Source organism: Delphinus delphis, chromosome 11 (assembly GCF_949987515.2).
Source record: "Delphinus delphis chromosome 11, mDelDel1.2, whole genome shotgun sequence".
In the NCBI taxonomy this organism is placed as follows: Eukaryota; Metazoa; Chordata; class Mammalia; order Artiodactyla; family Delphinidae; genus Delphinus; species Delphinus delphis.
Genome location: NC_082693.1, coordinates 57,045,550 through 57,061,729, shown reverse-complemented (window position 1 = coordinate 57,061,729; position 16,180 = coordinate 57,045,550). Strand labels below are relative to the sequence as shown.

General features: G+C 37.4%; 1 protein-coding gene across 2 annotated transcripts in view; it reads left to right on the top strand.

The window, feature by feature from the left end:
• The first annotated feature begins 70 nt into the window (after positions 1-70).
• ZFC3H1 (zinc finger C3H1-type containing) overlaps positions 71-16,180 on the top strand; it is a 49,380-nt gene continuing 33,270 nt past the window's right edge. The window contains exons 1-4 of one of the 2 annotated variants that reach the window (XM_060025245.1): positions 71-928; positions 5,781-6,197; positions 12,760-12,824; positions 15,959-16,154. In XM_060025245.1, the coding sequence (XP_059881228.1) occupies positions 331-928; positions 5,781-6,197; positions 12,760-12,824; positions 15,959-16,154 (1,276 nt within the window). In that variant the 5' untranslated portion in view covers positions 71-330. Of the gene's footprint in view, positions 929-5,780; positions 6,198-12,759; positions 12,825-15,955; positions 16,155-16,180 lie in introns of both variants that reach the window. The other variant, XM_060025244.1, reaches the window with a different exon arrangement.

The window sequence follows — 16,180 nt, the reverse complement described above, 5'->3', positions numbered from 1 at the left end:
TATCGCGTGAACTGGGAGCCTTGTTTCCTGCGTGCCGCAGGAAGTGACGTCACGAGCAGAGCCACTTCCAGAGCTCTCTTCTCGCGAGGCGGAAGAGCCCAGATCGCGGAGGAGCAAGGGGGCGCTAGGGCAGGGAAGTGGGTTGCGACGGTCCGGCGAGAAAGAGCTGGGGTGCGGGGAAGTTGGGGAGCAGAGCCCGCTAGGTGAGCAAGTAGGGTAAGGCCGCACCGACCGGGTCCGTTGAGAAAGAAGGAAACTGAGCAGGAAGGCAGCTGACGGGCGGATCCCCGGACAGAGCGCTAAGGTTGTGTGGAACGCGCTGCTCCCGGGATGGCGACTGCAGATACTCCGGCCCCGGCCTCCAGTGGCCTCTCGCCCAAGGAAGAAGGGGAGCTTGAAGATGGGGAGATCAGCGACGACGATAATAACAGCCAGGTACGGAGCCGGAGCAGCAGCACCAGCAGTGGCGGCGGGCTGTTACCGTACCCGCGGCGAAGGCCTCCTCACCCGGCCCGGGGCGGTGGATCCGGCGGAGGCGGTGGCTCCTCCTCGTCATCGTCCTCTTCTCAGCAGCAGCTGAGGAATTTTTCACGCTCGCGGCACGCGTCGGAGCGGGGCCACCTCAGGGGACACAGCAGCTACCGACCCAAAGAGCCGTTCCGGTCTCACCCGCCCTCCGTGCGGATGCCTTCGAGCTCACTGTCCGAAAGCAGCCCCCGGCCGTCCTTTTGGGAACGGAGCCACATCGCCTTGGACCGTTTCCGTTTTCGAGGCAGGCCTTACCGGGGTGGGAGTCGCTGGAGTCGGGGGCGAGGAGGGGGTGAGCGAGGAGGCAAGCCGGGGGGCAGACCTCCTCTGGGAGGAGGAGCTGGATCCGGATTCGGCAGCAGTCAGAGCTGGCGAGAGCCCTCTCCACCTCGGAAGAGTTGTATCCTTAACGTGGCAGTCTGCCCTGGGTGTGTCACTGAAGTTCCCTTTAGCGTCTTCTCAGATCTGTGAGATGAGTAACTTTTCGGAACCGTCAGAACCGCTTGTTTTCACTGTGTCAGTATACTTAACGTAGGCGGTTCTTTGGTAATCCCCACCCATGTGTCAAACTGTAGCGTTATTTCTTAAAATTGCTTTATTGGGTGTATTGCTTTTTAACATGAACGTGTTATGGATGGGGGCCAAACTGGTGGAATCTGAGTGTAAAATCAGATTTGCGGTATTACATCAGAAGCCCAAGTTTCATTAGCCTTTGTTTTTGCTAGTACAGGAACTTTGTTACGTGAAGTTGCCTTAGATTGTTAGAGGGAGAAAAAAGATACTGGCCATAAAAAGTTTGGGGAATACTGTTGCTTATTTCATATTGCAGTGTCACATTGAAAATTGTGAGGTTTCATCGTTCATAATCCTACTGGTTTTATTTGTGATTCTGTTTCTACCTTTCTTGATTTACTCTTACACACTGCCGCTTTTTTAAAGTTAAAAAAAAAAAAAAGAACTGGTATCTTTTTCGCCAACTCAAATTCAGAGGTTTGAAATTCACATATCTTTGGGGGAAACTTTACCTTCTTAACTTTTCTATTATGTTCACATTTTGGACATTTTATAACTCTTACTGCTGACAAATGTGGGCTAGATAGAAAATGAAACTTAACAGCATTTTTATTTTAATATATTGGAAACTATGGGGTTTATGGGAAGGTGGAATCTATGGAGAGGTTAAGAAGGAAAATAGCAAAATAATCTGTTTTTTGTCCCCTCTAATCTTATTCATAGTTATCGTAAACATTCCTGAGTTTACTCATCTGAGGGTTTGCCATTTTAAGACGTGTTTGTAGAACTATGTATTAAAAAACTTTTTTTTAATTGAAATATAGTTAATTTACAACGTGTGTTTCAAGTGTACAGAAAAGTGATTCAGTTATATATATATTATAATTTATTGTAGTAATGTAATATATACTTTTTCAGATTTTTTGTAGAACTGTGTCTTGACATATTCCATGATAACTGCATAAAAATAGTTTACTTAGAACATTTATTACTGGTTGTAATTTCCATGGTGTAATGATTTTTTAATATATTCATTATATATGAAACTTACATATAAAGACATTTGTTTGGGAGACACTCAACATTTTTTTCACGGAATACTTAGGACCAAACTGTCTTTCCCAGATGTCGGGATCGGAAGGGGACCAGAAATGTAGGTTTAGGTAAGAAGTAGGAGCTTCTGGTGCTACTGCTCTGAAAAAACTTCTACAATCAAAAGTTGGGTTAGGAGCACTCCAGGATTGTTTCAGAAAAAAAATCATGTAGGTATTTAACTTTTAAAAAGAGGAATGCTCTTTCAATAAAGTTAGAAAACCTCTGCCCAAGATATTTTTTTAACCAGGGATTTGTTAGTTGTCAGTTCTGAGCCTAAAAATGGAAAGGCTATTTAAGTACAAATATGTAAATTTTTTAAGAATACGAAGATGTAACTTCTAATTTGTGTTGGAGAGGCAAATGTAAATAATTATAGTTCAGTGTAAAAGGTTCAAATTCAGGTATGTAAAAAGTACTATGGGAGCTTAAAGTTTTTTCTTAGTTTATTTTATATTAGAGAAGGAAGTGGTACGTGGACTTGCCTACCTCCTGCCTTTGCCTTCTTTCTGTCCATTCATTCAATACCTCTACCACATACCTTTATTAATTGTTAATCTTATATGTTCTTTTTAATGAACAGGCACATGATGTTGTGAAACAAGTATGGGAAAATATCCAGTTTGATCTCTGTAGTAACTTATCAGAAATGAGCTCTCTTGCTGTTTTTCTTTTCACAGATGCTGCACTTAAGGATGATTGTTTTGATCTTCTGCTCATTGTTTTCCTTGTGAAGTATCACTAATCCATCCTAGAGGTGGTATTCTTTATAAGAATTTGTGAAGGAAAACATAGCTCCCAGCCACTGTTGTGTAATGTGAGCAAACAAAATTTGTAATACAAAATTTTGTTAATTCAAATTCCTTTAATACCATGATTGTACTAAGTTTAATTCATATTTCCACTGTATGATTGTAATAATGACATTTTACAAATATTGCATTAAGAAAGAAGGATTATTCTGTGACTCACTTCCATAATCTAGAAGTGAGGTAGCATGAATGCAGGTGGGTTTTTGTTTTTTAAAACTTTTTTTGTCTGTAATAATTAAGGTATGCTGGATGCAGCTTTAAAGAAATAGAATAACCATTATTCTATTTAGATTCTATTTAGATTCTATTTTACTTAGATCCATATTCTATTTAGATATTAGATTCTATCAGAATCTAATACACCAAATAGATTCTATTGCAGTAGTTATTTTCATTCTCATTCATTTTTAATTTTCCTTAGTGAGAGACACTTTGTCAATCAATCTTAGCATACATCTCCTTTGGATGGCTGCTGATTTAAACTTTCAAATCTGATCAGAGCTAACATAATGAGTCCAGTGTCTCATCAGTAGAAAGTCATTCCATTTTCACCTGCAATTGTAAAGGTTGAATGGCAGTTCTTTTTTTAAACCAGGTTTCAGTTAGAAATTGCATCTTGACCAATTTCAAATCTTTTAAGTGCTGGTATCATCGTAGCTGTTCTGCATAGACAGAAGTAGGAGATTTCATTTAGCCTTGAAGGAGATAATTAGTCATAGCTCAGTTGCTTCTCATTTTTCTGTCCTTTAGTTATTTTATTTTTTTGTTAGCGTATTGAATCTTTTCCCTTTGTGAATGTTTCCAAGGACTCTAGTCATATTTTTTTTTTTTTAGGTGACTGTAGCTACATTGGAAAAGTGAGATGTAAATGTAGATAATTACATAGTTTATGTACAGAGAGTATGTAATGGTGGGGTGGGGGAGCAAGTAATTGCCCGACTTCACATAGTGGGTGATATTTGAATTGGGGTCAATTTGAAGAACAGAAGAACCTAGACACAAAGCTATGCATAAATTGTGATAAACATGGAAGAGGTGAGATTGGAAAGGAATCATGAAAGCATTATATGCCATTTTAAGGATTTTGGACTCTATTCTTAGATTAAAACAAGGGATGAGATCTGATCAGATTTGTGTTCTAGAAAGATTAGTCTACCAATAGGATGGAGAATGGCTTGTGGGAGATAGAACCCTAAATGGCTATCACCAGCCAAAACTATGGGAGTGCATTAGAACGCTCAAAATTGACAGAGAGAGACTAAGTAGAGCTCACTGGCGAGCACCATTTTTGCAGTAGTTGGAAGAGAAAGGAGTCATGAAAACTTACAGGCAAAAAAAAAATAAGGAAACAAAGGGAGAGTAGAGTTATGGAAGCTAAGAGAGAAGTAGTTTACAGTGTTTAGTGCTGCAGAGAAGTCAGGGTGGATAAACTCAGCCAGCAGAAGCCAGATTCCATTTGGTGGAGGAGTAAGACAGGTAATGAGAAACTAGTATTGTTTCAAGAAACTGAGCTCTGAAGAGATCAGAAAAACAGATTTACTAGAACAGTTTTGCTGCAGAACTGTTAAAGATTTTCAGTTGTAGTGCTCATTTAGTTTCTAAAATATTTGGTGGTAATTCCCATTCTTAAATTGGTCATTAGGGAAGTTTAAAAATTTTGGGGGCTTCCCTGGTGGCACAGTGGTTGGGAGTCCGCCTGCCGATGCAGGGGACGCGGGATCGTGCCCCGGTCCGGGAGAATCCAACATGCCGCGGAGCGGCTGGGCCCGTGAGCCGTGGCCGCGGAGCCTGTGCTCCGCGGCGGGAGAGGCCACGACAGTGAGAGGCCTGCGTACCGCAAAAAAAAAAAAAAAAAATCTTTGTAGATTGCTTTTCCGTTAAGTTGTTACACAGAGAAGAAACTATTTAGGGAACTGTAATGTTATATCGTAGCGAATTTAATGATCTATAAATGACATATTAAAACCACTACTTGTCTTTTGTTAATTTCTAGGCTGGAGAAGTGAGGTGGAACAGTTCTCATATGTATGAATTAATTTGAATAAAAATTGTAGTTTGGAACCTTGTAGCCATTTCCAACCAAGAAGTTAAGTTTTATGTATCACTATGTTAGAGAAGAAAAAAAACAAAAGTAATTGGTTTTAGATATCCTTTTCTTCAGGGGAAAATTAGAAGATACATTTTGAATACAACTTAAGGTTTTTTTTTTATTATTTAACTGCCTTCATTGTCTTAGTTATATATATGTTGGATGTTAGTATACTTGATGAGCTCTATACTTGTTATCTGTTAGGTTTTTAATACAGTGTTTCTTATTCATAACTTAGTCTTAACTATTGTCAGTGTTAATTTTTTATCTCTTTTTAAAAATTTGAGACATGACAAGAAACTAATTAAAAAGAAGAAACGTTTTCTTCTGATTATCTGAAGTGTAAATTATCCACATCTGTGACAAACCATTCAGTTTCTCCCCTCTTCCTTCAGAAAGGAATCTCTAACATCCAGCTCATTATGGGCTTTCCTGATAACCTGCAGAAGGAAGGATGCTATAACCTAACTAGGTGTAATACCTGTGGATACAACAGGTAATAAGTGACACGAGTGATTTTGTAAGTGGACTATTTATATGCATACTTGTTAATTTTAAAGTATGGGCACATAATGAAAGTGGGCATTAGCAGCACATGTGTTAAATGGCATTTAGTAATTTTAAAATATCAGTTCATCTTCCTTGAAAAACATGAAAAAGGGAGACAATTCATCTATAGTCTAATGTGTTTTTGTTAAATTAACTGGAAAATTTTTGGAAACTGGTTTCCTTAATATGCTGTTCAGCTAAAAGTTTTGGAAGATCTCCATCAAGAAAACAGAATTATTCATCAAAAAGTGAAAACTGTGGGGAAGAAACTTTTGAAGATTTACTTTTGAAGTATAAGCAAATACAGTTGGAACTAGAGTGCATCAATAAGGATGAAAAACTAGCTTTGAGTAGCAAAGAGGAGAATGTGCAAGAAGATCCTAAAACACTGAACTTTGAGGACCAAACAAGCACTGATAATGTCAGTATTATAAAGGACTCAAGTAAAGAAGTAGCTCCTGAGGAGAAAACACAGGTCAAAACTTTTCAGGCATTTGAATTAAAACCACTCAGGCAAAAATTGACTTTACCAGGAGATAAGAACCGGTTGAAAAAAGTTAAAGATGGAACAAAACAGCTTTCCCTGAAATCTGACACTACTGAATCTAGTCAAGGTAATGGAATTTAAAATTTCGATTAGTGATGATATGCTTCTTCCTCTAAAGGGGTAACTAGTTATTTTGGTAGTGTACTTCATTGAAATGATTCTGGTGTTTTATCTGTGAATTCTTTTTGCAGATAGTAGATAGTCGTATTGTTGGGTGATGACAAGTTTTGTTTCATTCTGATCTTTCACCACTTTTGGCCTTAAGTGCTGATCAGGACTAATAATACAGTTTTTAACATAAGTGGTAGTGGGCACCTTTGTTCCCTAACTTACAGGGGATACTTTTGCCATTTACTTTTAGATATGATGTTGGCTAAGTTTATTGTAGGAGTCCTTTATTGGGTAAAGGAAGTGTTCACCCCCACCCCAGCCCCCATTCCTTGTTTGAAATTTTCAGCATGAATGGATTTTGAAGTTTATCAAATCTTTTTTCTTCATTTATGGAGAAGAGCATCTAATTTTTCTCCTTTAATTTATTAGTGTAATGGATTATATTAATTGATTTTTGTAGTGTTAAACCACCCTTGTATGATTGGGATAAATCCAGTTAGTTCATGATATATCATTTTTATACATCATGGATTTGGTTTGTTAATTTTTTCTTTTCCTCTTTTTTATGAATGTATGATTTATATACAGTAAAAATTTACCCATTTAACTGTATAGTTCTTTGAGTTTTGACAAATGCAAGCAGTTGGGTAACCATTGCCAGCCATCACTATCATAGAACAGTTTCATTAACTCCCACCGATTCCCTCATGCCACCAACCCTACTTGGTAACCTCTGGTCTGTTTTCTGACCCTATACTTTTGCCTTTTCCAGAATGTCATATAAATGGAGTCTTGTAGAACATTGCCTTTTAACCCTAGCTGCTTTCCCTTAGCATAGTGTATTTGAGATTGATCCATGTGGTTGCTTATGTCAGTAGTTCATTTCTGTTTTATTGCTGAATGCCCCATATGGCTATGCTACAGTTTGTTTATCCATTTCCCACTTCAGGGACATTTGGTTCTTCCAGTTTGGGGCAGTTACAAAACCTTCATAGATAAAGGTTTGCTAATGTTTTGTTTAGGATTTTTCACGTAGGTTCATAGTCTGTAGTTTTGTTCCTTCTTTTTCCTTACAAGTTTTAGTATAAGGTTATGATGCTCAGAATGAGTTGGGGAGTGGTTTCCTCTTTGTTCTCTGGGATAGTTTTAAGGTTGGAATCATTCCTGGGATATTTGGTAGATCTTGCTGATAAAATTATCTGAGCCAGGATGGCTTTTTTTCTGGGAAGGTTTTAAACTACTGACTGTTTATGTTTTCTATTTCTGGTTAAGGCAGTTTAGGTAAACTATTTTTCTTGTAATGTGCTCGTTTCCTGTAAGTTGTACAGTTTATACTAAGTTATTCTGAAGAATCTTACATTTTTATTATCCACAGCAGTTATTAATTGTGTCTCCCATCATCTTTTAAAAATTTCCCCAGAAATAAGTCCACAGCTTTTAAAACTCATTAATTTTTAGCCTCTCTACTATTAACATCATTTGGGGCTATGAAACTTCTACTTTAGCTGCATCTCAGTTTGTCATTTGTAAATTTTTTTCATTCAGTTCTAAGTGTTTTCTAATTTTTGTTATTCTTTGGCCTATAGGCTGTTTAGAAGTGTGTTCCAAAACACGTAGGTTTTTTAGGTGTATATTTTGTCATTGAATTCTAAGTCAATCACATTGTCAGAGAATGAGATCTATATAGTAGCAATCTTTTGAAATATTTGTAGAGACTTGCTTTATTGTCTAGTATGTGATTGATTTTCGTAACTGTTGTGTGTTTGAAAGGAATGTTTGGATTGTTAGATCAAGCTTTTTTTTTTTTTTTTTTTGAGGTATGCGGGCCTCTCACTGTTGTGGCCTCTCCCATTGCGGAGCACAGGCTCCGGACTTGCAGGCTCAGCGGCCATGGCTCACGGGCCCAGCCGTTCCGCGGCATGTGGGATCTTCCCAGACTGGGGCACGAACCTGTGTCCCCTGCATTGGCAGGTGGACTCTCAACCACTGCACCGCCAGGGAAGCCCCTAGATCAAGCTTTTATGTTCACATCTTCCTTCTAAGATATGAACATTTTTTGATCTGCTTGATCTGTCAATTGCTGAGAGGCTTGCTAAAATCTGCCAGTATGGTAGTGGATTTCTAGTTTTCAGTTTTTGCTTTAAATACTTTGAGGCTGGGGAATTGACTTATTATTCTCATTATTATGTAGTGATCTCTATCTCTAGTAATGTTTTTGCCTAAAAGACTATTTTGTCTCATGTTAATAAACACACCATCTTTCTCTTGTTAAGTATATATGCTTTGTATATCACTTTCCATCCTTTCAGTCTTTCTGTATCTTCATGTCCCAAATGTTACTTGTACATTGTATGGAGCTGGATTTCATTTGTAGTTTAACCTGACGATCTTTGTCTTTTAACAAGAACATATAGTTCACATTTTTCATGATTACTGATATTTGTATTTATTTCCTTTTCTTTTTTTTCTGTCTTGCCTCTTTTGACTTTTTTTTTTAATACAACTTTTTTTTTTTCTTTTACTCGTTTGGAAGTTAGATACAAAGTTTTTGGTCTCATTGATTCCTTTAGGAATTGTAACATGAATTCTTATCAGTGTTTAAAGTTAATCAAGTTATTTACCCTTTCCCTGATATACAAGGACCAGTATTTGCCTACCTTTGCCCATGTATTTAACACTTTCTTGGCTCACTCTTCCTTCTGTGTCTAGAGTCACTTATGCTTAAAATACATTTTTAAGAATTTCCTTTAGTTTGTGTCTGCTATATGAAAACCTTATTTCTGTTTATCCTATTTTAAAGACAATTTTCGTAGGTTTAGAATTCTAGATTAGTTAATTATATTCTCAGTATATTGAAGATATTTTCTGGCTTCCATTGTTGATTTTGAAAAGTCAGCTATCAATCTTTTTTTTTTAATAAAACATTTTTGAAAATTTATTTATTTATTTTTGGCTGCGTTGGGTCTTCGTTGCTGTGCGCAGGCTTTCTCTAGTTGGCGAGAGGGGGCTACTCTTCGTTGCAGTGCGCGGGCTTCTCCTTGCGGTGGCTTCTCTTGTTGCAGGACACAGGCTCTAGGCGCGCGGGCTTAAGTAGTTGCAGCATGCGGGCTCAGTAGTTGTGGCTTGTGGGCTCTAGAGCGCAGGCTCAGTAGTTGTGGCGCACGGGCTTAGTTGCTCTGTGGCATGTGGGATCTTCCCAGACCAGGGATCGAACCCGTGTCCCCTGCATTGGCAGGGGATTCTTAACCACTCTGCCACCGGGGAAGCCCAACTTCTGTCTTTTCAACTAGACTTCCGGAAAGGCTAATCTACGCTGACTCCTTTCAGTTCACCTGTCATTCCTTCTTAACTCAATGTAGTTTGCTTTTCTGACCCTACCAGAATACTGAAACTACTCATGGCACAGTTACTTTGACCTAATTGCAAAATTCATTTTTCATTTTCATTCCTTTTTTATTTCATTCTTCCATTTATTCAAAATTTAGTTGAGCACTTTATTCCAGCCTCTTGGAAGTACATCAGTGGAAAATAGACAGTCATTTATGCCTTCATGGGCTTGCATTTTAAGAAGAGGAGACAGTAAATATGATGAGTAAATAACAGTTGTAGAGAGAGAAAAAGCATAGCAGTAAGTAAGTTAGGATGGAGATAGTGGGTATAGGCTGCAGTATTAATGGGTGATCAGGAGAGGCCTGAATTTGAAGGTGAGATTTAAACAAAGGCTTTGAAGACGGTGGGGGAATAGCCAAATGGGGGAAATAGGTTTCTAGGCAAAGAGAATAAATAGCTAGAGCATTGATTTTCTAACTGTGGTCCTTGGACCTTCTTTACCTGGGAACTTGATAGAAATGCAAATTCTTAGGCCCTACCCCAGATCTACTAAATTGGAAACTCTGGAAATGGGGCCCAGCAATCTGTATTTAAGAAGCCCTCTTGTTGATTCTGATACTTGATAAAGTTTGAGAATCACTGAACTAGAGTAATGACCCTTAGGCAGAAGGGTACTGGCATATTTGTGGAATAACAGGGAAACCAGTGCCACTAAAGAAGAGAGAGTGATGGGGAATGAGTAGTGGGAGAGAAGAGGTCAGAGATAACGAGTTGGGACAGATCATGTATTTTGTAAGATGGTTTTTATTCTGAGTGAAATAGGAGCTGTTGCAGGGTTTTGAGCAAAGGATTGGCATAATTTGTTTTAAATTCTCAAAGGATCACTGCTGCTATGTTGAGAGTATCCTGTAGGGAGTAGACACATCTGTTATATTCAGTGATGTTTTTCTCACTAATCCTGAAATTTGGGGATTTCTATGCTACTGTACACATCAGTAGTTTCTTGCAACTTTCTGATTTTCCTTTTTTTAAAAAAAATACTTTTCCTATGTAACTTCTTAACTGTTGATGTCCTCACCGTTCTCTTCTCCTTGGGTGTTCTCAGTTATTATGGTTTTAGCTACCACCTATATCCTGACTGTCTCTAGCTCGGTTTAGAATTTCAGGTAATAATTTTAAAAATACTGCATGACTGCACAAGACCAATTTTCATTTCGGAAGTATTGAGTAAGAATTGAAATAGAAATATTTTTATAGAGATCCATGATAGTGGTACGACAGAAGGACCAAACTACATGTTTGGTCAATTAAATCATAACCTGCTTTTATTAATCTTTGTGTAAAGTTAGATTTATGGTCTGAAATTTACGGTTTGTACTTGTTTTTCAGGTGACATTGTGCTCATTAGGTAGCTGCCAGCTTAGTGCATAGTTGCCTCTATGCTCCCTTAAAGGGAGGTGCTGCCATCTTTTATAGATGAAAGAGAGCCTCATCAACTAATAAACTCTCATGACTAATGACTCATAGTATAGGAGAAAAGTTCTTTGTACATTTATTGTGGAAAGTCTGTCTTTATTTTTTTTCCTTGTTCATTTTTGTCTAATAGTTATTACTATTCTCTTATTCTTTGAAGTATGGTCAGTTTTGTTATAAGGTGACATGCATTCCTGGAAATCACTACACTGCAGAATTGCACAATAAAAGGCACAGGGCTAGGGGCAAATGGTGTTAGGGAAAACAACACTCAAAAACCTTGTCAGTGGCACATGAAAAAAGATTGGAATCTAATAAAAACGGTAATGCAGGTTTACACATTAAATGGGTAAAAATGCTTGAAATACTACAATAAATATGTCACTTTACCTTGGAAAAGACCTAAAATGTGCTTGTGGAAGTAGATCTGCAGCTTATGAGTTACTGTGAAGTAGAACAAGGAAGGTTATTTGAAATTGGACAGTAAGTTGCAACACCAGATGGGGATGGGTGTGCATATACAGTGAACTGAAGTAGCTGGTAAATTGATCACCATGCGTGGGATTTGTATATTCCTACATGGATCACCTGGGTGCAGCTTTCTGCATTCTCTTAGTGTTTCTTGGACGCAAATTGTACGTAAGCAAATGTGAAATTTGTGTTGTCCTCAGATTATTTTCTAATATATCAATCATGTTGCAACAAATTCATATTTCCAAAACAAGCCTTATGGCAGAACTGACCTAACTCAAAGTTTGGTGATTGCCTTCCATTTACTTTTTCTAGGTACTTGATATAATAATTTTTCTATGTATTGAATAAGTTGCCTATTCTTTTATCAGTAGGTCTTGAGCAATCAAATTAGGATATTTGGAATACTGGTAGTGGTATTATGGAAAAAAAAACTAGGCTTGGAGTTTAGACTTAGTTGAATCCTAGCTTTGCAAATTTATTTGTGTCATCTTAAGAAAAGATTTTCTTAGTTTTTAACTTAATCTGTTTTAGCTATGAAAGTGCCTCTCTCAGTACTATTATATATGTACTGTAACTTTACTGTGTAATTTGTAGAGCTGTCATAGATTAGATAATATATAAATAAGATTTTGTAATAGCTTAATCAGAAATCTGGGCCCAAGGCTAGAATTCTGGAAAATGTGTGGAAGGACTTAATTTGGTTGATACTTAACCTACTTCTGTTGATGCTTTTCTGCATAAATAGAGAACATTTCTTTTTTTTTCTACTTTTTGGCCAAGTCCCGAAGACATTTCTTTAATGAATAAATCCAATACAATCTCTAAATGTTGAATTCATTTCAACTTTTGAGGTCTGAATTAATCATCACATATTCTTTTCTGTGTATTATCTGTTCAGTAATGAAGCTTTGTTTCTTGTCTGTCTGCTTTGTAAATTCTGTTCTTATTTGAAATAATTATTTTTAGTTCAGAAGTCATTCTTACCATAGTGCAGTTTTAATTTATAATTTAATATTTTGAATTGTTTTTGCATTATAACTTTCAGAAATGAGACTGATGTGGAAAGTTTGTTCAGATTTTCATTCTCTCTAACAACATTCTTTCCTTTTGGTTGAGAGATTGAGAAAATGAGACCCTTTAATGAGACAGTTTAAAATAAATACTAGTAAATATCATATAGCATTTTAAATTGATTGTGGCAACATTTTAAAGCATTCAGAATATGCTGTTTTATTTTAAAGGATTAGAAGATAAGGAACAAAATTTAACGAGAAGAATTAGTGCCTCAGATATTCTATCTGAAAAGGTAAGATACTGCTTTGTGAGATTGGATATCTCTGTAAGACTGATTCTTGCACTGCTTTACTCTGTTCTTTTGAAAGGGAAATTCTGTCTTGTTTTTCACTCATTTTTTGTTTTTCAGCATTGCTATACCTTCATTTGGATATAAGCCTTAAAGATAAGAAAATCTGGAGAGACATCTTGGAGTATCTCCACTGGGTTCAATTAGATTACATTTAATTTAATTGAAATGTTATATGTATCTATAGATAATGTTTTTGCTTTTTTGGTTTTTTTTTTTTTTGGTGGTATGCGGGCCTTTCACTGTTGTGGCCCCTCCTGTTGCAGAGCACAGGCTCCGGACGCAGGCTCAGCGGCCATGGCTCACAGGCCCAGGCGCTCCGCGGCATGTGGGATCTTCCCGGACCAGGGCACGAACCCGTGTCCCCTGCATCGGCAGGCAGACTCTCAACCACTGCGCCACCAGGGAAGCCCTGCTTTTTTGGATTTTGAAACTTCTCATTTTCCTCCACAGATTTTCTTTTCCTAATTTTGGGGGATTATGCTGTGTGAGAAAGCTTTGGAGTTAGACAAACCTTGACCTGGTATCCAATTCTAGCTCCTCTTATTAGCTGAGTGATCCTTGTGTATGCTGTTTAGGCTTTGCTTGCCTCTGTTTTCTTTTCTACAAAATGAGTTTAATGTCATCTGTTCTCTGGGTTGTTGTGAGGTTCAGCAGGATAAAGTACAAGAGCATCAAGCACTGTGTTCGACGTGTAATAGGTATTCACTGGCCCAAGCCTTTTGTTTGTTGAATTAGAGATCTGAAATATCTGCAGTTTCTTCTATTAAGATTTCAGTTTTTTATGCTTTTTATGGGTAAACTGAAATGATGCAAAGAGCCTAGAAGCTTTAGGAAAGAGAGGGTCCTGAATTTAAGGATGATAATATAATAGATACACACGCATGTGCACATACACGTGCGTGCATTTATATGTGTATGGTTTTGAATAACTCTGTAAGGTAGGTTGACATCTCTTTTACAGATGAACTAAGATTCATGTGCATAGATTAAGTGACTTGCCTAAAGTTACATAGGACTTAGGCGTCAGAACAAGGAGTTTGAATGAGGCTCAGTGCTCTTGCTGATCAAGTAGCTGCTTTAAGTAGCATATAGTTGAATGACAGAATCAGTGGTCTCTTTCATTCCAGAAGGGTTAGTAGCAAAAGATAATCAAAGACTTTTAAGTCTCAGTGGAACAGTAATGATAGCTTTATTTTACTTAAGCTCTGGATTAGCACTGTCCAATAGAATTTTCTACAATAATGGAAATGTTCTATACCTGCACTCTCCAATATGGTAGCTATTAGCTACATGTGGCTATTAAGCGCTTGGAATGTGACTAGTGTGGCTGCGGAAATAAAGTTGTTATTCAATTTTAGCTAAATTTAAATAGCCATACATGGCTTGTTGGTCCCATTTTTGGATAGCATGGCTGTAGGTCTTCAGTACCAAGCAGTAGAATTTGATACGTTTAAGTGACTTGGAGTAAAAAAGACTCATGATAATTTTTAAGCTCATTTGTTACATATATTTCCCAAAAAAGGAAAGAGTAACTGTATCCTGGCTTGGTTAAACTGAAGTACTGAAATATGTGTTGGTAGTTTAATTAGAGATTTATAATAGTCTATATAAGGTTAAACTACTAGGTAGGATCCACTGGGTTTTTTTTTATGTTTAAGAATTAAATAATTTATTGGATTTTAAAAATGTAATTACAATTCACCTATAAGGGAAAGTTACTAGGTAAGCGGGCCTTAACCTTCTTGAGTCTTAGCCTCTTTTGAGTCGCCCCTCCTTTTCCATATATACACATAAAGGAAAAACACATACAGCTTTGTATTTAACTTCAAGGAATGGGGATGCCAAAGGACTCCTTATCTCTCTCCCACTAAAGTCTCATGGACTCCAATTTAGAACCTCTGCTTAGGTTGCCTGACATTTTCAGTTATATTTTAGCTAAAATGTACAGAATAGAATAATTTTAAAAGTTAACTCAAAAAAAGTGGAGTGAAAAAATTAAGAAGTTGCTTCAATTGAAAAAAAGTTCTCATACATTTGTTCCTAAACTGTTTTCCTGTTTTAGCTTCCCTGAAGAAGTCTTGGGTGTTCAAAATATTTTCAATATTCAGATAAATATCTGTAGCTTTAGAACATGGAATGCTCTAATATAAGCAAATCTTTACATATTTTTTCCTTTAAAACTGATTTAAAGGGGGCTTCCCTGGTGGTGCAGTGGTTGAGAATCTGCCTGCTAATGCAGGGGACACGGGTTTGCGCCCTGGTCTGGGAGGATCCCACATGCTGCGGAGCAACTAGGCCCGTGAGCCACAACTACTGAGCCTGCGAGTCTGGAGCCTGTGCTCCGCAACAAGAGAGGCTGCGATAGTGAGAGGCCCACGCACCGTGATGAAGAGTGGCCCCTGCTTGCTACAGCTAGAGAAAGCCCTCGCACAGAAACGAAGACCCAACACAGCAAAAATTAATTAATTAATTGATAAACTCCTACCCCCAACATCTTAAAAAAAAAAACACCATGCTTCATCAACGTCTTCTTAAAAAAAAAACTGATTTAAAGATTTATAAAAGATTTATAAAATATATATTTTAAAAAGTTTGCAAATTTGTATCTTGACATTCACTGTGCCTGTTCTGTGTAGTACTTGTAAGGCTAGTACAAGTACACATGATTATGGAACCACTTCGTTCTTCATTCCTTACCTCCCCTGGGTTGATTTCTTCTTGCATTCACTGCCATCAGATTTCTACTCCTGTTTGGGAGGCAGTTAAATGCCAATCTCTAACCCTTAACTTTTTTTTTTCATTATCAGTTGTACTCTCCCCTTCTAACCCTTCACACTTACATATAAACACATACCCTCTACAGATTGATCTTCTGTTTGTATTACAGGGACTGAATTAGAGTATAGGGCTATGGTAAGTTATTCAGTTTCCTTATTTTATTTGTATTAATATTTACCATTTAAGTATTTGCCTTAAAACTAACTAACTGATCTTATAAAAGATTTGACTTGGTAATATGTTTAAAGTCAAATAATAGAATCTTTAAATGGCAACTGTTTCTTTTTTTAAAGAAGCTTGGTGAAGATGAAGAGGAGCTATCTGAATTGCAGCTTCGTCTTTTGGCTCTTCAGTCAGCCAGTAAAAAATGGCAACAAAAAGAACAGCAGGTGATGAAAGAAAGCAAAGAAAAGCTGACTAAGATGAAAACTGTACAGCAGAAAGTTAAAACCAGTACAAAAACACATTCGGCCAAAAAAGTTAGCACTACAGGTGATCATTTCTGTTAAATTCTTTTA